Below are 25,621 nucleotides of genomic sequence, written 5' to 3'. Positions count from 1 at the left end.
ATCATTACTATAGTTACTATTCTCTTCTCATTAACAGTTTTCTATTGGTCATCTGTTCATCATGTTGTTATCTTTCTAAAAGTTCTGTTTTCATTTTATATAGGGAAGTAGGACTTAGCTTCTCTTTCCATTTACTGTTAGGCAAAATTGCCTCACACCTTTCCTTATCTATTTCTTTACACTTCTCCCTCCATTTTGTTCTTTCATGTCCTTCTGAATTGTGTATTACATGAAATTGATTTCCTAGCTGGACTCATTCCTCTTATCCTTCATCATTTACCCCCTTCCCCAAATCCATTTTTTTGAATGTGTCATATTACAGTTCTGTACTGTAAAAAACTTCATTCTACTTGATATTAGAATGAATTTTATTATGTTAGGATGTGCAGTCAATGACTGTATGCCAACAACATAATAGATTTCGCTTAGTTTTTACTCTTTTACTTCTACACAGCATAATGCTCCAATTCCTCAAGGAGGGCGTGGTGCAATTCAGTTCGTGACTCAGTATCAGCATTCAAGTGGGCAGAGACGCATCCGCGTGACCACCATTGCGAGGAAGTAAGTTGTATTTGTTATAGATTTAATTAACATACCAAAAGTATTCTGGATTGTGCTCCCAAACTGGGTTCCTATTTTGAATGACGAGAAAATGCACATTTATAACTAATAGCGTTTTCTTTCTTTCTAGCCCAGCTTATTTGTTAAAATATTCATTGTTAAGAACTGTAAAACAATTTAAAACTCTATTCCTAGATACATTCTACATTCTTTTATTTACCTTATGCCCCTGAGAGGAGAAAAGCTAGTATTATCCAGTAATAGGCCATAATAATATATATGATGCATTGAGTACATATATAATAACAGCACAATAATTAATAGCATTACTTTTCAATTACTAATAAAATTCTTAGCTACTTTTATCATTATATATATTTTTCAAGTGTCAGTCATTTAATTCATTTATGAAACCTTTATTTACCACATGCTTTATGGATTGAGTACTTTGGGAGAGGGTGTGGAATGGAAAAGACTTGAACATACTTGGTCTCCAATATGATGCTGTGGGATAGACTAGCCCTAAAAATATCTGTGGTGAAGGGCCAATGCTTCCCCACCCCCACTCAGTCCATTGGAGACTAATACTTTTATTAAATACAATGTAACATATTAATAGAAAAATGAAATTTCAAAAAACAATTCAAAATACAAGTCCCTATTTTTTATTAAATTCATCAGACATAAAATTATTTTGTTAAATTACTCAAAAGTTTATAAACATTTACTTCAGTTTCATTTATTTCATTGTGAACTGGCACTGGGTTCAAATATCATACTTTGAGTAGCACTGGTCAAGATCACAAAAGGGAAAGTCTCTTAACAGTTAATGTTATAGGGTAGTGTGTTTGTGTAAGGTAGTTATGTCCTACCTTTGTTGAGAGAGTTACAGTTTCCAAAAGAGAAAAATTAAGCACAGACTGAGGTAACTATAGTTGTCAGTTATTTGGAAAATATTAAAAAATTATTTGAAAAAAATTAAAAATAGAGGGAGAAAAATTTTGAACATATTACTGCCTGCATTCCCTTGGGATCATTTCTTATAGCTTTGAATACTGTAAAAGTTGTCTACCTTTTCAAGAAGTCTATTATTGCAGACTGGCATAAAGTTAAGTACTTTAGCACTGGGGTCAGCTTAAGTATTACGAAGTGCTGCCAGTGAAATAGTAAACAAACAGACAAACAAAATTGTTGCTGGGGCTACCCAGGATCAGTTTGATGGATTGGATTTATAGAAAATGTTAACTTAATAAATTATTGCTATTTTATACATAATATTAATCACTTAGCATACAGTTTTCACTTAATAACTTAAAATTGGTTTTAGTCAGTGTATTAACATGAAGGAAAAAAATACATAGTGATTCATTTAGTTTTTATTTTTATTTCTAACAAATAAAAAAAATGTTTATTTTCAGAGAGATGTGAAGGGAAGGAGTAAGAGAGGGAGAGAAACTTTAGTAGGTTGTCTCTTGCATGCCCCCAACTGGGGACCTGGCCCATAACCCAGATATGTGCCCCGACTGGGAATCCAACTGGTGATCTTTGGTTTCCAGGCCGATGATCAGTCCACTGAGTCACAGCAGCCGGGGTTACATAGTGAAATTAATTATGTAATTTTTATCAGTAATAATTGAATTAAAGACCAATGAGGCTAAATAATGTTACTAAACAAGGAATGGGTTAACAGTGAGAACAAGGGAAAAATCAAGATACCTTGAAACAAGTGAAAATGAGAACATAGCAAACCCCAAATCTGTGGGACAAAGGGAAAGCAGTCCTAAGAGGGAAATTTATAGCATGACAGGCCTATCTCAAGGAATAAGAAAAATCTCAAATAAACAATCTAACGTTACATTTAAAGGAACTTGAAAAAAGACAACAAACAAAGCCCAAAGTGAGTAGAAGATAGGAAATAATAAAGATCAGAGAAGAAAAAACAAAAATAGAATAAAAAAAAAAACAATACAAAAGATCAGTGAAACCAAGATAGATTCTTTGAAAGATAAACAAGATTCACAAACCTTTACCAGACTTAGTAAGGAATAATTAAGAGAGGACCAAAATAAAAATCAGAAATGAAAGAAAAGTAACAACTGACACCAAAGAAATGCAAAGGATTGTAAGCAAATATTATGGACAACTATACACAAACAAACTGGACCATCTGGAGGAAATAGATAAATTACTAGAAACATAAAATTTTCCAAAACTGAATCAGGAAGAATCAAAAATCTGATAAGACATATTACAACTAATGATACTGAAGCAGTAATCAAAAAACTCCAGGCACATACAAAAGCCTTGGACTGGATAGCTCTACAGGTGAATTTTATCAAACATTTAACAACTATAAGGGGACTTAATGCTAATGAAAAAAATTACAAAAGAGATTAAATTAAAAAAAAATAGCCTAGAGATGTGAAAAAAATATGAAGTAACTCCTGTTCTCAAACTAATCCAAAAATTTCAAGAAGAGGGAAGACACCTAAACCTTTTCTGAGTCCAGTATCATCCTAATTCCAAAACCAGGTAAAGACACAACAAAGAAAGAAATTACAGGCCATATCTCTGATGAACATAGAAGCTAAAATATCAAAAAACTATCTGGATCCAGTAATACATTAAAAAGTTCATACACCACAATCAAGTGGGATTCACCCTCAGAATGCAAGGATGGTAAAATATTCACAAATCAATAAACATAATGCACTATGTAAGCAAGTGAGAGAAATCACAAAATCATATAAATAGATGAAGAAAAAAGCATTTGATAAGGTACAACACTCAGTTATGATAAAAACACACAGCAAAGTAGGAACGGAGGGAGCATACCTCAACATAATGAAGGCCACATATCAGAAACCTACAGCCAACATACTCAGCAGGCAAAAACTAAAAACTTTCTTCTTAAGATCAGAAACAAGACAAGGGTGTCTGCTTTCATCACTCTTACTCAACATAATACTGGCAGTTCTAGCCACAGTGATCAGACAAGAAAAAGAAATAAAAAGGCATCCAAATTGGAAAGGAGGAAGTAAAACTGTCATTGTTTGCAGACAGCATGATAGTGTACATTGAAAATCCCATAGTCTCGACGAAAAACTACTCGACCTAATAAGTGAATTTAGGAAAACAGTGGGTTACAATGTCAATATTCAGAAATCAAAGGCATTTTTGTATATCAGCAATGAACTATCAGAATGAGAAACTAGGGGAAAAAATCCCATTATTATAGCAACAAGAAAAATAAAGTACCTAGGAATAAATTTAACAAAGGTGGTAAAAGCTATGTACTCAGAAAATTATTGAACAATGAAGAAAGAAATTGAGGAAGATACAAACAAATGGAAGGTTATACTGTGTTCATGCAATGGAAAATTTAACATCATTAAAATGTCCATACTACCCAAAGCAATCTATAGATTCAACACGATTCAATACCAGTTCCTGTTAAAACACCAATGGCATATTTCACAGATCTAGAACAAATATTTCAAAAATTTATGCGGAACCAAGAAAGACCCCAGTAGCCTCAGCAATGTTGAGAAAGAAGAACAAAGTAGGAGGTATCACAATACCTGATATCAAACTATACTATAAGACCATTACAATCAAAACTGCCTGATACTGGCATAAGACCAGACACATAGATCAATGGAACAGAGTGGAGAACCCAGGAATAAATCCATTTGTCTGGTCAATTAATATATGACAAAGGGGGCAGGAACATACAGTGGAGTAAAAATAGTCTCTTCAATAAATGGTGTCGGTATAATAGGACTAGTATATCTAAAAAAAAATGAAACTAGACCACCAACTTACACCATATACCAGAATAAACTCAGAATGGATAAAAGACTTAAATATACGTTGTGACACCATTAAAGTCATAGAGGAAAACATAGGCAGTAAAATTTCAGATATTCCATGTAGCAGTGTTTTTGCTGATACAACTCACAGGGCAAGGGAAATAAAGGAAAGACTAAACAAATGGGACTACATTAAATTAATAAGCTTCTGCATGGCTACCATCATCAAAATGAAAAGGAAACTGACTGTATGGGAGAACATATTTGCTACTGATACATTGGACAAGGGTTTAATCTCCAAAACATGTAAAGAACTCATATGACTCAACACCAGGAACACAACCCAATTAAAAAATGGGCACAGGACATGAATAGACACTTCACCAAGGAGGACATAAAGAGGGCCCATAGACATACGGAAATATGCGCAAGATAACTAGCCATCAGAGAGATGCAAATTAAAACCACAATGAGACACCACCTCACTGCTCTCAGAATGGTCATCATTAATGACTCAACAAACAACAAGTGCTGGTGAGGATGTGGAGAGAAGGGGACCCCCAGTGCACTGTTGGTGGGAATGCAGACTGATGTAGACACTGCGGAAAACAGTATGGAATTTCCTCAAAAAAAAAAAACCAAACCAAAAAACCCAACCTAAAAATGGAACTGCCTTTTCACCCAGAAGTTCTGGTGCTGGGAATATTCCCTAGAATCCCAAATCGCTAATGCAAAAGAACTTGTGCACCTCTGTGTTTATAGCAGTGCAATTTACAATAGCCAAGTGCTGGAACATCCTACGTGCCCATCAGTAAATGAGTGGATCAAAAAACTCTGGTACAATTACTCAGTGGAATTCTAAGCAGCAGAAAGAAAGAAGGCACTCCTACCCTTTGCAACAGCATGGATGGAACTGAAGACTATTATACTAAGTGAAATAAGCCATTCTGTGACAGGCAAATACCATATGATCTCAACTCTAAGAGGAATCTAATGAACAAAATAAATTAAGGAACAAAATAGAACCAGAGCCATGGAAATGTGGAACAGACTGACAGCAGACAGAAGAGAATTTGGAGGGTGATCATGGTGAAAAGAAGGGGAAGAGAATAGTCAAAGAATATGTATGAATGACCCATGGACATGGACAGTGGTGTGGGGATTGACTATGGGAGCAGGGGGTGGGCTGGGCAGAGGAGGGAAAGGGGGAAAATTGGTACAACTGTAATAGAATAACAATGAAAAGTAAAAAAAAAATGAATTTGAAGCAGTAATCAAAACAACTATCATAAAATAAAAGTCATGAACTGATGGCTTCATAGGTGAATTTTACCAAATATTCAAAGAAAAACTAACACCTGTGCTTTTCAAACTATTCCAAAAAATTGAAGAGTAGGGAAGACTCCCAAGCTCATTTTACCAGGCCAGCATTTTCCTAATCCCCAAAACAAGCAATGACACTAAAAGAAAGGACAGTCCCCTTGATGAATATAGATGCTAATATTCTCCAGAAAATAGTAGCAAACTGGATGTAGCAATGCATTATAAAGGTCATACACCATGATCGATTGGTATTTACTCTGGTGATGCAAATTTGATAGAATATCTACAAATCAGTATGTGATACTCCACATAAATGAAATAAAAGATAAAAACCACACAATTATATCAATAGATAAAGAGCATTTGATAAAATCCAGCACCCATTTATGCTAAAAACTCTCAGCAAAGTGGGAAGATAGGGAACATATCTCAATGTAATATAGGCCATCGATGACAAATCCACAGTCAACATTCTACTCAACAGGCAAAAACTCTGTGTTTCCCTTAGGATCTGGAACAAAACAGGGATGTCCACTTTCACCACTCTTATTCAACATAGTACTGGAAGTCCTAGCTATAGTAGTCAGACAAAAAAAAAGAAATTAAAAGTATTGAAATTGGGAAGGAAGAAGTAAAACTCATTATTTGCAGATGACATGATACTGTATCCCTTAAGATTCCACAAAAAAACTACTAGAACTTATAAATGAATATAGTAAAGCAGCAGGAAAGAAAATAAACATACAGAAATCAGTTGAATTTTATGCACCAATAAAGAATTTGAGAATACTCAAAAGGGGAAACTATGAAAGCAACTCCGCTCACAATTGCTTGAAAAAGAATAAAATACCTAGGAGTAAATTTAACCAAGAATGTACTCAGAAGAAATTGAAGAAGATACAGTAAGTGGAAGCACCTTGACAGATATGAAGAATTAACATCATTACAATCTCCATACTACCCAAAGCAATCTATAGAGTCAATGCATTTCCTATCAAGATACCAGTGGCATATTTCACAGAACTAGAACAAATATTCCAAAAATTTATATGGAACCAAAAAATCCACAGCAATCTTGGTAAGAAGAACAAAGTTCCAAAAATCATACTACCTGATATCAAACTACACTACAAGGCCATAGTAATCAAAACAGCATGGTATTGGCACAAAAACAGACATATGTGCAATGGAACAAAATAGAGAGCCCAAAAGTAAACCCACATTTTATGGTCTATTTGACAAAGCAGGCAAAGCTTTGCACAGCAAAGGAATCCATCACCGAAATGAAAAGACAAACCACTGAATGGAGGACGTATTTGCCAATGATACATCTGATAAGGGGTTAATATCCAAAATTTGTAAAGACCTTATAAAACTCAACACCAAAAACAGAAACAATCAAATTTAAAAAATGGGGAAAGGACCTGAATAGACACTCCTCCAAAGAGGACATAGAGCTGGCCAATAGACATGAAAAGATGCTGAACATCACTAATTATCAGAGGAATGCAAATTAAAACCACAATGAGGTATCACCTCATATCTGTCTGAATGGCTATCATTAATAAATCAATAAAAAACTAGTGTTGGCGAGGATGGGAGAAAAGGGAACCCTAGTGCACTGTTGGTGGGAGTGCAGATTGGTATAACTGCTGTGGAAAATAATATGGAGTTTCCTCAAAAAATTAAAAATGCAACTGCCTTATGACCCAGATATTCCACTCCTGTGAATATATCCAGAGTAACCCCAAACACTAATTTGGAAGAATATATGCACCCTTATGTTCATAGCGTCATTATTTACAATAGCTGAGATGTGGATGCAGCCCAAAGGGCCTCCAATGGATGAGTGGATACAAAAGCAGTGGTTTATCTTACACAATGGAAAACTACTCGGCCATAAGAAAGAAGGAAATCTTACTTTTTGTTACAGCATGTATGGACCTGGGGAGTATTATGCTAAAGTGAAATAAGCCAGTCAGAGAAAGACAAATACCATATGACCTCACTTACATGTGGAATCTAATGAATAAACAAAAGAAACAGATTCATAGACACAGAGAACAAGACTGACAGTTTTCTGAGGGGGTGGGAGTGTGGGCCCAGGTAAAGAAGTTGAAGGTATTAAGCAAAGAAAACAAACAACCCCCCCCGCCCCCTCAAAAAAAAAACAACTCATAGACACAGACAAGAATGTGGTGATTATCAGAGGGAAATGGGGTGGGAGGAAGTAGAAGAGGGTAAAGGAGGGTTAAATGGTGATGAAAGGAAACTTGACTTGAGGTTGTGTACAATATACAGATGCTATATTACAGACCTGTACACCTGACCCCTATATAATTTTATTAAGCGCTGTTACCACCACCCCCTCCATAAGAAGAAACCAATGAGAAAAAATTTTTCATAATTTATTCATCTTCCAGGTTAGTAAGTGTTACTTATATTGGTAATAAACTTTTTTCTTTTTTTGGTATTTCTGTATTTCTGCTTTTACAGAATTAAAGAAAGAAACTTAAAGTCTGAGATAGAGACTTGTATATCTATGTGTAAACCCTGCTTTTATTGTTACTTGTAAAAATCTTAATGTTTTAAGGAATGTGTTTGGAGAGCTACCTTTATAGTTACTTTAGAAGACTTAATTAGGTTTGGATACATTTTTCTGAAAAACAATGAATGTTGTACTGAAACTGCTATTAGTAATTTTTTTAAATGGTAAATTTCTTAGGTAATAATGGAACTTGAAATATTGCAGCAATTTTCTACCTTTTTCATTTAAATATGTGTGAAAGCCAACTGTGATATCATGAATATAATAATTTGGCAGCATTTCTTTGCTTTCTTCTTGTCTTTAGCTGGGCAGATGCTCAAACTCAAATCCAAAACATTGCTGCATCTTTTGACCAGGAGGCAGCTGCCATTCTTATGGCCAGGCTGGCTATATATAGGGCAGAAACAGAGGAAGGGCCAGATGTGCTTAGATGGCTGGACAGACAGCTCATTCGGCTGGTAAGAAGTGATTGTGCTTTTCTAAACCTGTTTGCCTTTATTTGTAGCGAATATTTGTTACTGATAATCTCTTTGAAGGTTTTAACAGTGTAACTGAAAGACTGTGTGACGGATGACTATTCAGGTTACTGAAAAAGACATAATAATGAATAGTAGAATTCACATCTCTCTTCCATTAACTAAAATGCCTTTTATCCTGAAAATGAAAGTGACAATTATGTAACACCTTTTCTTTTGGCTGGTATCACATTAGTTCCTAACATAATACTAAATTGCTAAAACTGTTTATACTGTGGGGGTTTTTTTTTGGCATACTTTTTCATTTCTTTTCTTTTAGTTTTCTATTTTTAATTTAATGGAAATTTTTAAGAGAAATTAGTTGGGATATAAAAAATATACATATTTTAATTAATTATAGGAACATATAGACAAGTCTTGATTATCTGGTTCTAGAGGACCAAAGTTTGTATTAGTGGAGTTATGGATAATGATGGGTTGTTAACATGTCAGGAATCTATTATTTACATTATCACCTAGAGTTTAATTAAGTTTCTTTCCTAGTGCTCCATTTTACTCAACAGACTATTTCTTTTTTTAAAAATTTAATCTTTATTGTAGTTTTTCCCTGTTACCCTTTGTTCCCCTTATTCCTCCTTCCTCCTAGCAGTCTCCACATAGTTGTCCACGTCCATGCATCCTTTTCCCTTTTTTGCTCAAACCCTCCACCCATTCCTTCAACCTCCCATTCCCTTGCTGTCAGCCTGCTCTCCATCTAGGAGTCTGTTCCTGTTTTCCCTGTTTGTTCAGTTTGTTCATTAGATTTCACATATGAGTGAAATCATGGTATTTGTCTCTCTCTGACTGGTCTGTTATTTCTTTAGTTGAGCCACTGGCTCAAACACCCTGTTGAGAACCCTCTGCTAAGCTATTGGATTTCTATTTGAAAGGAGAGTTGTGTGCTCTTTGTCTAGATTTTCATGTAGTTTTAAAAACATCCTTGAGTGAACTAATCTTAGTTTAAGAAAGTCAGCCATTTTTGTAGGATCATTCAAAACTTTTTGTTTCATTTCATCTCTAAGAGTGTTTTTACATTAGCAGCTCTTTGTGAAGAAAGCAGCATTATGGCATCAGCATGCCTTTTTTTTAAATGAGACATAAAACCTCTCATAGGGTCAGCCATTGATCATATACCATCAGTACAAATGCTAACACAATTCCTCCAATACTGATATTTTGTTTCCAGATAGGAAGACAAAACATTAAATATATTTTGACCTTTGCTTGTGTAAGGCAACAGAAAAGTCTTCTTGAATTTCACTAATATTTAGCAATTTGATCTGACATGGCTGAAATCTTTTAACTCATCAACCTGAATAGAGAAGCTGCTTTCTTTCAGCTAATTACACAAATCTCTCAGCAACATGTGACATGCTATTAGTGCATTTACTTATATTGTTATAAGATGTAACCTTTTCAGTTTCTCAGATTGCATCTTGTTCCAGCATTTTACTTAACAGTAATTTTACCTGTTGGCATTATTAGGTTCTCACCAACTGTGTGACTGTTCCTTTTCTGGGTAGAAAGTTGTTCTGTGCAATAGCTTTCTTCCTGCGCCTTCACTTTATTGTTTTGAGGTTCTAAAAGGTGTTTGAAGGAATCAGCACCTTTATTTGTCAGGTTTGCTGGAGCTGTTACTGCCTTTGTAGACTATCACATGTGCACAAAATTGAATAGTACAACTTGGGCTGTCAGCCCATGGAAAAACCACTGAGAAGCAGCTTTCATTGTAAAGATGGACTTTTTCTGTGTCCCTTCTTGCATGAGTTAGTGAAATGACTCAGAGAAGTTATAATTCTTCAAAATTCTCATAGGATTATATCTAGAATCTTTCTCTTCTATCACACCTCAGCTTCAAAAATTGCCACATTGTTTGACATATTTGTAAAACACAAATACTAGTGAAATATAAAACAAAATGGCCTTGTAAATAACTAAATGAGTCAGTTGCAAAAAAATACAAAATATAAAACCTGGCAGTATAATTCATTTCTAATTTACACATTCTGTAGTTTGCCGCCTTTACAACAGCAGCAAGGCTTCAGGGGCTAGAGGACAGTTGAGCCATGGCATAATGAAAATTTTACTTTGATCTCCTGTTGCAACAGTGTAGCTTGTCTGTTCTCATAAGTCAGTTGGTAGTGGTGTGTAAAAGGAAGTTGGTGGAGGTAATTTGGGAGAGGTGATGCTGTCACAATACTTCCCTGCTTCCTGTGCAGAATAGCCGTCACCAATTATCTGTTGTCTCTCCTGTGTCAAATACTGAAAAAGGAGTTATCCAAATGAACATTGTCCTACTGCATGATGCCACACGGGACTGAAAGGTGTCTAAAGAAATTGCTAAGAGGATAATTTGGAAACTGTCTTATCACTGTGGCAGGCATCCTATGTTGTACAAAGTTTAAAAGACATTTAAAAAAATCAGTCTCTTACAGCATCCCTAGTGACTAAGAACCCCTTACATATGGTAAAATTGTTGAGAATATGATATTTACATTTTTCTGTTTAAAATTATATTGTATTAATTATGCTGTTACAATTGTCTCAATTTTTTTCCCCTTTGCCCCTCTCCTCTTAGCAATGTCCATTCCCTCAGGCAATCCCACCTTTTTGTTCATGTCCATGGGTTACACGTATAAGTTCTTTGGCTTCTCCATTTTGTATACTGTACGTTACATCCCCCTGACTATTCTGTAACTACCAATTTGTGCTTCTTAATCCCCTCACCTTTTCTCCTGTTCCCCCAATACCCCCTCCCATCTGTTGTCATAAAACCATTTCTCCATATCTATGATTCTGTTTCTGTTCTGCATGTTTGCTTAGTTTGTTTTTTTAGATTCAGTTTTTGATAGATATGTATTTATTGCCATTTTATTTATAGTTTTGATCATCTTTTTCTTAAATAAGTTCCTTTAACATTTCATACAGTAATGGCTTGGTGATGATGAACTCCTTTAATTTTTTCTTGTCCTGGGAGTCCTTTATCTGCCCTTTGATTCTAAATGATAGCTTTGTTGTGTAGAGTAATTTTGGTTGTAGGTCCTTGCCTTTCATCAATTTGAGTGTTTCTTGCCAATCCCTTTTAGCCTGCAAAGTTTCTTTTGAGAAATCAGCCGACAGTCTTATGGGAACTCCTTTGTAGGTAACTACCTGCTTTTCTCTTGCTGCTTTTAAGATTCTGTCTTTATGTTTCACTTTTGGCATTTGATTATGATACATCTTGGTGTGGGTCTCTTTGTGTTGTCTTATTTGGGACTCCCTGTGTTTCCTGGACTTGCATGTCTATATCCTTCCCTAAATTAGGGAAGTTTTTCTTTCACTATTTTTTTAAATCGATTTCCAATTTCTTGCTCTTTCTCTTTTCCTTCTGGCACCCCTATGATGCGAATACTGGTATGCTTGAAGTTGTCCCAGAGGCTTCTTACACTATCCTTGTTTTTTTGGATTCTTTTTTCTTCTTGTTCTGGTTAGTTAGTTTTTGCTTCCTTATATTCCAAATCATTGATTTAATTCTCAGCTTCACCCATGCTACTCTTGCTTCCTTGTAAATAGTTCTTTATTTCAATTACTGTATCCTTTGTTTTTGACTGGATGTTTTTTATTCTGGTAAGGTACTTGCCAAGTTCCTTGAGCATCCTATAACTAGTGTTTTGAACTCTGCATCTGAAAGATTGCTTATTTCCATTTTGTTTAGTTCTTTTCTGGAGTTTTATTGTGTTCTTTCATTTGGGCCAAGTTTCTTTGTCTCTTCATTAAGGCAGCCTCCCTGTGTTTGTTCCTGTGTATTATTTGGTAGAACTGCTATGACTCCCTGTTTTGGTATTGTGGCCTAATGTAGTAGGTGTCCTGTAGGGTCCAGTGACACAGCCCAAGTTAGATTCTCAGAGGTGTGCCCTGTAGGCTGTGTATAACCGTCTCTTGTAATTGAGCCTTGATTGCTCGTGGCAGGTCAGTGGGCAGCTGCAGTGACTGGCTGTGACAATTGACAGCCACTCTGTGCTCTCCGTGGAGAATTATCTATGCAGTGGCCCACTCCATAGAGCCAGGCTTACTTCAGCAGGGCTCTGGTGCCTGCTTGTGTTCTGTCTGGGGGTATTTGGCATAAGCTATTTAGTGATCTGTAGCTGGGTGCTGCTTGTGCTGGGCCTGGAGGTGCCCTAGCAAGGCCAGGTTGTGAAACAAGGCCAGCTGTTGCTCGTGCTGGGCCTGGGGCCACTCAGTAAGGTATAGAAACTTGCTGAGGCTGGCTGCTGCTTGTCTGAGAGGATTTAGGAAGATCAGAAGCATGAGCCAGGGCAAGTCATCCATATGGAAAAGCCACTGTTAGCTGCTTGGTGAGACTGTAAGTTGGGTGGAGCAGAGTCTCAGGGAATCATCAGGGCAGGGAAAACAGTGTGAGCCAGGTTGTTGGAGCCTCAGATACGGTGCCGTGCACTCTGTGGCTTTGTGCAGGTAGGGCTCAGAAAAGGAGCACTGGCCCACTGGCTTCTGCCAGCACTTTTATTTGAGAGAAAGCTGTCCCCAAGCTCTTGCCCTGATGCCAGACACTTCAGTTCCTCTCCATATTACACTGGTGCATTCAGGCTGTTGCTTGGTGCTCAGGGGGAGTGAGTCTAAGTAAGTCTGTGTACGGGCCCTTCAAAAAGAACTGCCTGAGAATCCAGCAGTTTGTTCCACCAACTTAATCTCCACTATTTTTTACAGGAAGCCATGGGGACTTATCTTTCCAGCACTGGAACCCTGGGCTTGCAGGCCTGGTGTGGGGCTGGGGCCCCTTGCTCTGGAGATACCCGTCCTGATTTTTATCTGTCACACGTGGGTGTGGGACCAGTCTGTTTCATGTCTCTGCATCTCTGCCCCTCCTACCGGTCTGGATGGATGTGGTTTCTTCTTTAATTCCTTGGTTGCAGGACCTCCATTTACTTGATTTTTTCCAGTTCTGAGTATTGTTCTATAGTTGTAAATTGGATGTGGTTGTAGAAAGAGGCAAGCTATGTTTACATAGGCTGCCATGTTGGAGATCTCTACATTTTTTTCCTCTTTAATTGACTGAATCTAATTAGTGTACATGTGATTTGAAGCTTCAGGTGATTACAGATGAGTCTTGGTTAGGGAAGGTGTTCTAAGTACCTATATATAATAATATAGTGTAGACTCATTTTTTGTACTGATTCTATACTGCTGAATTTTTCAGCTATAACAGTGACAGCTACACAAATAGAGACAGGGTTAATATCTTTTATGTACTACACTTTTCTAAGGTGTTTTTTTTCTAGTGAGAAATCTATGAAACTATACTAACAAATGTCTTTGCCTTAATTTGGCATGGTGAATATAATCTTTTTTCCCCCCTGATGATTCAGAGTAATGTTAATTAAGAATAAGCATCTTTATAAAAACTGTTTTTTAGATAATTGGCATTATATGGCCATAATGGTGCTGGTACCACATTTGCTTCTGACACCTTTAATGTATGCCTTTGCTCCCCTTGGTCAGTATCACTTAAGGTACTAGTATCAGCATGTGATTGGCCACCTCCATTCTCAGTGTCTTGTTGGTCACCTTTGTGTTTAGCTTCATGGATCTGTTCCTTACTTTTTTTGACTCTTAGCCTTTTCTATTGAGTGACATTCTCTTACAACTCAAAATTAATATTTGATTTTTATTTATCGTCTTTGACCTTTGGTGTACCCACTAACCACTTATTGTGTTCTTCCTTTAGCTGTGCTCCAAACTCAATGGATGAACACTTTATCTGATTAGTCTTGGCCTAGGAAATTTTTCTTAAGACATTTGGGGCTTTCCTTGCCAATTTTACCCAAGCCAGGTTTTTTCTTGCTGTACCAGTGGGACCAAGCCCTTTAGTTGTGCTGTTTTTAAAGATGACCACTCTTGTCATTACCATTTTCTTTATTTTTTTCTCTTTTGTTACTTTATTTAAATCTCACAATAATCTTTTGAGGTTGGTGCTAGAATTCCAGAATCGGCAGTGGAGTTTACGTGACCTGGCCACTAGTTTGTGCCTGAGCTGGGCTTGGTTGGGGGACCTGAGTGCTTTTCCTCAGAGCCCAAGGCCTGCCCTTGGTAGAGAGCTGGCGCCCCTCTCCATCCGAGGCACAGCTTGAGGCACCAGGCAGGACCTCCAGGTCCTAGATGCTTCCTTGCCCTTCCCAGTACTTGCTCCTCGGCTGGGAATGCCTGCTGAATCTCGAAATCCTTTGAGTTAAGGCAGAATTGTCCTGGCTGCTGTTTGAAAGGATCCTTTGTAGGAGATTATTAAGTAATATATAAGGAGGAATGGGGCCCATTTTCAACTACGTTTGGGAAAAGTAATACATCAGGATAAATGGAGAAAGTTGAGAAATATGCTCAACATTTTAAAGGACACTACCCTAAATCTTGACTCAGCTCTCAGAGGATTTTTTTTTTTAAATTGTTCAAATACATTTGTCTCCATTTCCCCCCATCACTTAGCTCTCAGAGGATATGACCTCAGTCATTTACATGAGGTAATCATTACATCAATCTTTTTAAAAAAATTGTGTTATCATTCCTAGGAGCACTCACTTTTAAAGATGCTAAGGGACGATTTAAGGTTAAACTACTTTAAGGATATACAGATATTTCAGGGAAGGAATTGGAGGGAAGGCACCTAAAATCACATCTTGCAGGTGCCCAACCACCTAAGCCACACAAGCACTACCCCTCTTCCAGGGCCAACTCTGCCAGTCCTGCAGCTTCACCCTCTGCCAGTGAGCCGCGGCCGCCCATGCTGTTTGGGTTCCTGGACTCTGTTAGGAGCTCTTCTTCACCTCTGTGTTGTTCAGCTGCTTACAAGATTCCATCTCTTGGATGTTCACATTCAACACATCCAAACAGAAATCCTCTTCTGCCTGCCCATCCACAGCTAAAGCCTGTTCCTCCCCAAGTGTTCATGTTCTCTATATCATGAATGGAATCTTTTCCTACTCAGTTGCCTAAGACAGAAACTTATTTTTAAGTCAGATATCTTATGATTGACATTCAGTGAAATTCACCTTTTTACCATTGCCTTGATATCACCTTACAGAAGTGTAACCAGTTGTATAATCACAGTATAGAACAGTTCTACCACCTCTACAACTTCCCTTATGCCCTTGGTCACATTGTGACCAAGCCTGGCTCCTGGAAACCACTGACTGGTTTACTGTGGCAATGTTTGCCTTACCAGGATGCCATATAAATGGAATTATATACAACATAGCTTTTTGAGCTTGACATCTTTCACTTCACACTGCTGAGAGTTATTCATGCTGTTGTGGGTGGTGGTGGTCTATTCCTTTGTGTTGCTGAGTGATATAAGCCAGAAATGTTGAATTGTTTAAAATTGTTCTTTCTCTTTTATACCCTACCATATCCCCAATCCTGTCAATTCTACTTCTTATTTCTCTCTCAAATTTATTCTTTGCTATCCTCAGTGAGCAGTGCCTCAGTGAAGGGAGACCCCTAAGGATATCATTATATTCTTATAGAGCTTAGGCTTTGACACTTAGTGTCCTTTTATGTTGCCACTTTGATGCATAAATAATTACTGAATTAAGGACAGAACAAACCTCGCAAGTCTTGATATTTTCTTCATGAAAACTATTATTGTTGCTTTACATCTGCTCAATCATACTACTTCTGAGTAACTCAAACAACAGATCTTTGATATACCTTTTTTATGCTTCAGTCTTTTTTTCTCATTTGTATTAGTGTTTTGGTTGGGTTGTAAATAAGGATGACTCCTTATGATAAATGAATGCTAGGGCATTTAAGTGTTTGGAAATTTTTAAAGAAGTAGCCCCCAAATTAAAAATTTATGTTTGAGTATGTTATGCACATTTTGTTGTCTGTGGTAAAGTATAGACTATGTGACTTGTTATATGTATGATAGAATATGGAAAATTTTTTAAAGATTTTATTTATTTATTTTTAGAGAGCAGGGAAGGGAAGGAGAAAGGGAGAGAAACATTCATGTGAGAGAGAAACACTGATCAGTTGCCTCTTGTACTGAACCTGCAACCTAGGCATGTGCCCGCACCGGGAATTGAGCCGGCAGCCTTTAACTTTGTGGGACACTGCCCAACCAACAGAGCCATACCAGTCAGGGCAGAATGTGAAAATTTTCATATGCAGGAGCTCTTATAAATCAGTTAGATTTGAGCAAAAAATAAGCAAAGGTCATGAACAAGGAATTAGCAAAAGAAGGAATGCAAGTGATGAGTAAACATGAAAAAGTTACCAATCTTATAATCAGAGTTGTAAAATAGAGTAAGACAATGACTATTACCTCTCAGGCTGGTAAGAATGAGAAAAACAGGATAATTGTTAGAGTTAATTAGTATTCAAGAGAAATGGCTAGCTTCATACCTTTTAGGGTTGGTGTGTGAATCTACTTTTGTAAACGTCTGTATAACCTTCTATAAAGAAGGCAGTTGGTGACATAAAAAGCTTAAAAACTACCTTAAACTCAGAAATTCTTCCTCTAAGAATTTATCCTAAAGATAAACAGGACAAATTTAAATGCTAATAATGATGGATTGGTTAAGATAGTTATATATGTATAATATTTGTATATATAAATATCAACATAGTAGAATGCTAGTCAGCCATTAAAAATGAAGTAGTAGAATATTTAAGGACCTGAAAAAAATGTTCATAATAAAAGCAAAAATTTCAGACAAAATATCAGATACATCCCACTTTGGAAATTAGGCTTTTGGACATGTGTCCCTAGTTACCCAAGGATAAAAGTCAACAATCTTTTTGTTAGTCTTACTAACCATAATATCAGATTTGTCTAATGCTTTATTTTAACAGAATCATAGGCACAATAGAAAATGTGTGTATTTAATACAATGTGATTCATAGTTCTTACTAATGCATGATATATTGGCTTTTTCACAACATCTTTTTCATGTATTTGATATTCTAGGTCAGCACTATCTGGGAGAACTTTCTGCTGTAGAAATACCTGTACTTTGCACTGTCCATTATGGAACTACTACCCACATGTGGCTATTGAGCACGCAAATAAAGGGGTGGGCAAAAGTTGGCTTATAGTTGTGAATATGCGAAAAAGTTGATTGTTACTTATTAATTATTGTATTGCTTATTTGTTTTACAACTGTAAACCTACCTTTGCTCACCCCTGTATGGCTAGTACAACTGAGCAACTGGATTTTTATTTCATTTTAATTACTTTAAAATGATACATGTAGCTGGTGGCTATCATATTGGAGAGTGAAAATTATTACCTTAATCTGTAAATTTCACCAGTGAAGTATAATTAGGAAACATTGAAGACTGCAAAACTCTTATTGTCAGATACCAAGGTCTATTTTCTAAGGATTAGCCCTACAACTATAGCATTTCTATCCTTTGGATAACTGTGGTTCTGAAGTGATTTTTCTTGGAAGCCAAAAGTGTTATCAAATCAATTATGCTTTTTATGTGCTCTATAAGACAGATAAATACATGAATTATATAGTACTTAGTTCTGAAATTCAAATGTATTCCTTTGGTTGTAATTAGTCTGTTAATAAGTCTATAAGCAATATTCCAGTTTTATATTATACCAAGTATCTGCCTCCTAAAGGGTAATAACTTTTTAAAATAGAATATGTGTAGGCCACAGTTATAATTCTATGTCAGGAAGAATATTACTAACATGTTTTATTTTATTTAGTGTCAGAAATTTGGAGAGTATCACAAAGATGACCCAAGTTCGTTTAGATTTTCAGAAACTTTCTCCCTTTATCCACAGGTGAGTAGATAAAAGGTCTATGTTCTCTTCTCTGTGTTAATAGTATTGGGTCTTCCTTTTGTTGTTACCTTTTAATTACTCAACTTACAGAACCTATTTTATTGGGTTATTCTTTTGGTTAGGTAAGTTTCTGGATAACTGAGAAATTAATATTGTTCTGTGAGTAGCCAGTGAAAAAATTATATAGTATTTTTCTGTTGGCCTTGCAAATAGAATTTATGTGTGGTTAGTAGAAATTACACTAGAACCCTTTTGTGGAATTGAATTAAGAGTAGAGCACATTAGCTTTTCCTCTGATATAAGGTATCTAATTACAGTGGCATCAAAAGAATTTAACCTGAAGTAATTTTAATAATCAACTCTTCTTACAGCATGGTATCAACATCTGAGACCAGTTTTATGGGGAATACCAGATAAATAGAAAAGAAGCTAATTTGGTTTATCTTACAGAACCTTTTTCACTTGGGCAGCTGAATCTATCCCTTACCTGTTTTGATGTAACAGATAACATTTATTTAAGTACTATCTGCAAGGAACTTTAGGAGAATAAAGACTGATCCCATTTTTAAGGAGCTTTCACTCTGAAGGGTGAGATCACAGAACTGAAAATGTGAAATGGTATGAGAGATATGCAGAATTTAAAGGAATCCTTCCAAATAGATGGTTAGGTACATATTTATAGAAGAAGTGGTATTTAACTCAGTCTGGAAGGATGATTAATATCAATAAGTGGAAATTCAAATTTTTGCTCATGAAAACTTTAACGCCTCAGCTTTCTTTTCAGAGCTCTTCTTACATTTTTTGGAAAATATTTTATTGACCTGTAATCTAGAAACTCCATGTTTATAAAGGGAGAGGCTTCCCTATACCTCTGGTGAACTTCTGAAGAACTAGGAAAAGGCAGAGTCCACTTGTCTTAAGGCAGGAAAAAGAAACCTTGCTGTTTTGGGGCTTCTCAGGCCTCATCTTTGTAGCAGAAACTATTAGGAAAGGGAATAGGGGTGTTAACCTAAGCATTTGACTAAGTTCTCCACACTTTCCTTGCTTTCTCTTTTCTTCGTACTCTAAATTTTCTCTTAAGGCTTTTAGGTTCTGAGAAATCTGAGCATCCCATCTTTTCCCCTCTAGGGGAAATAGAGACCTGAAGACCTAGGAAGACTTTTTTACTTTGGGTTTTTAAAGCCTGATGATCTTCTAAACGGTGACATAGACTAAATTTAAGGGAGATCTTCATCTTTAAAATATTTAACCTTAAATTTACCAGTTACATATTGCTGTGAATAAACAAGAATGGCTGAAGTGATAGGAGATGAGAGAGCCTGTCAGTGCAGGAGAAAAAGGAACGAGAATTTGAGTGAGTGGCATGTGTTGGGAGAGAACTGTGGAGAGGAGTCTTTCAGGAGCAGCATGTAGGCACTTGAGACCTGAGGGCTGAAGGAAGGTGAGAGAAGTAACTGAAAGACAAATGGGTGGGAGTACTTTGGAGCTTATCCGATTGATTGTATCAAAGACCCTTGATTAAGTCAGAGGACAGTGGAGGTATCTTTCATTCAGGTTTAAGTCTCCTCCTCTCTGATCTCTTTCATATGAGGAGTGAGTGGAAGGGGAGAAGGTGGAAGGAGAAAGAATAAATGAAACAGTGCAGGGAATGTTGCCAAGAGATAAGGAAGACCTTAAATATTAAGAAACAAGTGGGTGTAAGTCCTTTTTAAAAACCTATGCAGAACCTTTGCAGTGCAATTTGTGAGAGAAATACAAAAAGCAGAAAATCTGTTAATCTACTTTTATTTTCTCTTAGAGTATTTTGGTGGTGGTAATGAGTAATAATAAAAAAAGCCCAGAGATGTAGCCAGTGAGATGAGGAATAAAAACAAAGAAGGCTGATAACACACCATCTGGCATCAGCCTCTGAATAACGTAAATCTGAGCTAGGGGTTTTTGTCTCTTTTTTTTTATTTTGAGTCACCTCTATTACTTCAATTTTTTAATTGTTGAATTAAATTTTCAAGTAACTGATAAATATCATGAATAAGATTCTGAGGAATGCAATTTAGAATGTTGTTACAATTTTTATTGTGGTATTGGTAATTATAACCAAATGCTTTTTCTAACAGTAAACTCCTATTGCAATATTAAAATCATTAAAAAGCTATCTCACATGTTTTATCTTGTAGTTTATGTTTCACTTAAGGAGGTCTCCTTTCTTGCAAGTTTTTAACAATAGTCCCGATGAGAGTTCATATTATCGTCACCATTTTATGCGTCAAGATCTGACCCAGTCTCTAATCATGATTCAGCCTATTCTGTATGCATATTCTTTTAGTGGACCACCAGAGGTAAGAGGGACATAAAAATAATTGGTTTTATATGGTGATGTGTGCCATTAAAAAGCGAAATCAACTAACTTTTTTCTTGTAGTTACTAAATACAAGAATTTAATTTAAGAATAATTATCTGAAGTCATTCATGTGTTCATTGAAAATATTTATGAGTGCTTACTATGTGCTAGACTCCATGCTAGACCATTATTAGAAAATTCTTAAAAAATAATGAAACAATGAGATGGAAGAGCCTTTAAAAAAATACGTATTTTTAGAGAGAGGAGAAGGGAGAGGTAAAGAGAGAAAGGGAAACATCAATGTGAGAAAGAACCATCATTTGGTTGCTGCTTGTACACCTCCCGACCAGGGACTGACCTGCAGCCCAGGTGTGTTCCCCAATCAGGAGTTGAATTGGTGGCCCCTTGGTTTGTGGAATGAAGCACAACCAACATCCACGCCGGTCAGGGCAAGATAGAAGAGAATTTTAAAATCATTTTGCAGGCCCCTGCCCCTGGGTCCCTCGTAATGCCCTCTGCCAAAGCGAACTGAGGCCTTGGAACCATTGCCTGGCCTCTGCCCATAGCTGCAGGCACTGAAGTAGGTTGCACAGTGGAAATATGAAACTATTCCGTTCAGTCATTTGGTTGATCAAATCCTCTAGGACTTATGATTTTTATGTCTTTAACAGTGTCTAGGGGTGATCGTGATTCTAGAATCTGTAGCGTCTTGTTTTTAATATAATCTTATTTTCCCCTAGTCTTTTTTGAATATAAGATACAGTTGATTATATGTATATAGACCTGTACTTAGAAAGGGATAAAGTTGTCTATTTAATCTTCTTAACAAACTGTCCCACTTATTTTTAATATATTATCAAATAAACAGTTTTTTTCATTCTGTAGTTGAAATGGTCTGTTTTATTACTTGAAAGTATGTTATGACTATATTTGAAAGTAATACTTTAGGAAAAGTCATTAAAAATAATATTTATAATACTTATTGATGAATGATTCCTCATGAGGTCTTTACTCAGTGTTTTGTAAAAAAAAAGTGGGTAAAATGTTGTGTTTTGTTACTATAATTGTTTTAGTATTTATCTCGTGCTTTCTACTTTTTTAGGAAAATATATTTTTAATATGTTGATCTAGCTAAATATTTTGTCTTGCAGTTCTTTGAATCAGGAAGGAAGTTTTAGAAATAACAGAAAATTTCAGAGTAATATATGTAAATTGTAGACATTTGGAAAAAAGAGGCATATTGTTCAGAAGAAAATTGGAATCCTATCACCTCTGGTGCCTGCTCCTATCAAGTTCCAGCCTTTCCATTTAGTCCATGAGTCCCATTAGCTTTATTTTCTTAAGGCTTTGATTTTGGAGTTATCCTTTTTTTTCCTTCATTATCATCATTTTTCTCTCCACCTGGATCCTTTTTATTAACGTAGAAACCTTAAAAGCACTCACGTTAATACAAACAAGCAGGCAAACAAAAAACCCTTGATTTGAAACTTTTTTTTTTCTATTTGCCACCCCATTTCCCTGGGTCTCAATCACAGCCACACTCAGGAACTGCTTGTTGTCTGTACTTCGTCACCTCATATTCTCTTCTCAACCTCTATTAGTTAGACTCTTTTTCCCTAATATTATACTGAAACAACTCTTTAACAATGCCTTACATCTTGTCAGAACTCTGAACAGTGTTTTCCTAGTGAGAACTCCTTGAAAACTTTTTTTTGCTCTCGGCGTCTGTGACACTTGCAGTACTTGCTGGATTTCCTCTTGCTCATGACCTGTTTCTTCTCACTGTCCTTTGCTGCTGGCTTGTCCCTTTCAGACCACTAAGTGCTATTATGCTCCAGGGCTGTCTGGCTTCTTCTCTGTCTTCTCTCTCTCTACGATGCAGTCTAATCTTCAAGGTTTAATTACTGTCTTCATGCACGTGATACTCAAATTTATGTCATTAGTTCAGGCCACTCCCTTTCATAGCATAGTCCCTATTTTTCTGTCTGCTCCAAATTTGCTCTATCCCAAGCTTTTCCTCTCTTACTCAGCGGTGCCACCATCAAGGTTAGGAGTCATTCTTGATTTCTTCTTCCCTGTACTCTATTGTTCAGTTGTTAACCTCAGTAGAGATTTCTGAGAAGGTAAAGTTAGAATATGTCATGAGAATTCATAATAGCAAGAGGTTTTAAGTAATTAATATACATTTAAAACTTAAAAAAATTTAAATTACTAAATCCTGGAAAGATCTTCTGTGTCTTTAAGTAATTTATGTTTCCTTCTTTCTCCCTTTTCATTTTCTTCACATTAGCCCGTTCTTCTTGATAGCAGCAGCATCCGTGCAGATCGTATTCTTCTCATGGACACCTTCTTCCAGATTTTGATTTATCATGGTGAGGTAAGGTTCCATGGCATTTAAAGTTGTGCACGTACGTACAGTAAAGTCTTTGCCTTTCACTGTATGGCTAGTGTTTTCCACTGTGATAAATTTTTATTTACATTTCAATAGAATATGTATAAAATGTACTTCTTCCTACTGAAGGTTTTTAGATTCATTTGCAATGGACTCGACTGTGGTTATTTTGTATGTTTATCCACACACGATTAGACAGATAGATTTCACATAAAGCGTAGTGTTGTGAAAGTACGAGCATTGAAGTATATATACATAAGTGTATCATGCTTTTGGATTTTACCTGAAGAAATTAAGAGAGGGAGAGTCGGCCTTTGTCAGTGGGCAAGCTTTCCTTTTCATTATTTCATGTATTTCATATGAATTTAAAATGTATTCCACATGAAAATTTTTTTTGCATTTAAAGTGAAAGTGAGTTTATTTGTGGAGCAGTGAGACAGAGAATGGGCACTCTCACAGGCAGCGCAGCCCTCTTTAGCCTGAAGTAGTTTTAAAAATCTGCGTGATCTTGAAAATTCATTTAAAATCTAAGTGAATTACAATTTATTTGTAACTTCTCTTAATTGAAATAGTGAATCATTGAAAAGAGCAGAATATTTGAGTAGCCATTAAGGTATTTAGTAGAACTATTTATTTTGCATGTATTCATTCAGCCAATATTTAAGTGCTTCCTCTGTATAAAAGAGCACTGTGCTCTGGATGCTTTGAAAGATTAGAGAATCTTTAGTCACAGACCCAGTCTCAAGCTTGTAGTTTAATATTCTAGTAACTGGTGCTATTTGTTTCTCAGTTTTTGAATTGTAAATGATTTTTTATTTTCACTGTAATAGTAAAGGCATTGCAAAAATACCTTTTTAAGTAACATTATTCAAGACTTTTAAAAGATTTATTATTTTTAATTGATATCAGTTATTTATGCCCTTTACTTTTTTTGTTTTTATGAGTTAACAATTTATTCCCGTTTCCTGCTACCTGTGAATGTTTTACTGAGTTCTGTTACAGCCCTTATTCATGTTTTTAGTAACCTCACAAACGGTTCTCAGTGCCTGCTTGTGTCACTGGTTGTTCTGACAGTTTACCCAGCCACATTAATATGTACTAATGCTCTTTACTTTCTAAGAATTAATTCCCGTAATATGACAGAGCTAGGTTTTTGCTTATTTTTTATTTTTTGATAATTTTTATGTCTTTAAATAGCTTGTTAATGTCCTTAAAGAGGAAACCAGAAATGCAGATGATTGTTCTTCTATTAAATACAGAGATATTGTAGAGTATGTTAGCTATTTCAGTTAACTTAAAAACTAAGCTAGGTTTAAATTTTTGAATAATTTAATCATGTGGTTTTGGAGCCATTTACCTTAATAAAAGGATTGAGTCAGATGTTCTTCTACACGTATATTTATCTTGATGATAGCATTGTTATTATTTTTAAAGTTTTTATGTTTATTCTTGCCAGAATGTAACTCTGTTGGTAAAGGCTTTTTAATAGTAGGTCATTTAGAAGTCTCTGGGAAATACTGTGTAACAAAAATTTTCCTCATTTATCATAAGCTTAGGTAGATAGCTCTTAATAGCATTAAGCACAGTATTTTAAAATTTTCTGGATTATTATTTCTCCTTATTTTTAAAGGAGAATAAATATCCTAACAGTATATATATTTACTAAAGGAATACTGAAATTAGTATTCTTAACTTTAAAAATTGAGATGAATGCAATAATCTATAATTTTCTTTCTGAAGATTACTTCAATTGGAAAAAAAACTCTTTAAGATTTCGGATAGACAAGAAATTAAAACTAATAATTCTTTGAATTGTTTTAAAATTAGACCATAGCTCAGTGGCGCAAGTCAGGATACCAGGACATGCCAGAATATGAAAATTTCCGCCACCTTCTGCAAGCCCCAGTGGACGATGCCCAGGAGATTCTTCACTCCAGATTTCCAATGCCGAGGTACATCGACACTGAACATGGGGGCAGCCAGGTAAGTACTGTTAATTTGTGTGTATTTTTGTTTATTGCTACTCTTTTGATGAGTTGTTCCTACTTGCCTTCCTTTTTTGTTTCCTTTTTTAAAAATTATATTTTATTGATTACTCTATTACAGTTGTCCCAATTTTCCCCCTTCTCTCCCTCCACGCAGAATCCCTACTCTCTCAGGCAACCTCTACACCATTGTTTATGTCCATGGGTCATGCGTGTAAATTCTTTGGGCACTCCATTTCATATACTGTACTTTATATTCCCATGGCTATTCTGTAACTACCTATTTGTACCTCTTAATCCCCTCAACTCTTCACCCATTCCTCCACACCCCCATCCCTCTGGCAACCATTAAAACACTCT

General features: G+C 36.0%; 1 protein-coding gene across 3 annotated transcripts in view; it reads left to right on the top strand.

The window, feature by feature from the left end:
• Positions 1 to 25,621, top strand: part of SEC23A (SEC23 homolog A, COPII coat complex component) — a 66,773-nt gene that overhangs the window by 32,989 nt on the left and 8,163 nt on the right. For all 3 annotated transcript variants that reach the window (XM_054589703.1, XM_054589622.1, XM_054589784.1), the window contains exons 13-18: positions 455 to 561; positions 8,549 to 8,702; positions 18,469 to 18,546; positions 20,721 to 20,882; positions 23,175 to 23,261; positions 25,104 to 25,259. In XM_054589703.1, the coding sequence (XP_054445678.1) occupies positions 455 to 561; positions 8,549 to 8,702; positions 18,469 to 18,546; positions 20,721 to 20,882; positions 23,175 to 23,261; positions 25,104 to 25,259 (744 nt within the window). The remainder of the gene's footprint in view (positions 1 to 454; positions 562 to 8,548; positions 8,703 to 18,468; positions 18,547 to 20,720; positions 20,883 to 23,174; positions 23,262 to 25,103; positions 25,260 to 25,621) is intronic.

The sequence above is a fragment of the Pteronotus mesoamericanus genome, unplaced genomic scaffold, assembly GCF_021234165.1.
Source record: "Pteronotus mesoamericanus isolate MK-2021 breed Mesoamerican mustached bat unplaced genomic scaffold, CSHL_Meso_final contig_100, whole genome shotgun sequence".
Classification (NCBI taxonomy): domain Eukaryota; kingdom Metazoa; phylum Chordata; class Mammalia; order Chiroptera; family Mormoopidae; genus Pteronotus; species Pteronotus mesoamericanus.
The sequence above is the reverse complement of the archived record's forward strand: the minus strand, read 5'-3'. Positions and strand labels throughout refer to the sequence as shown.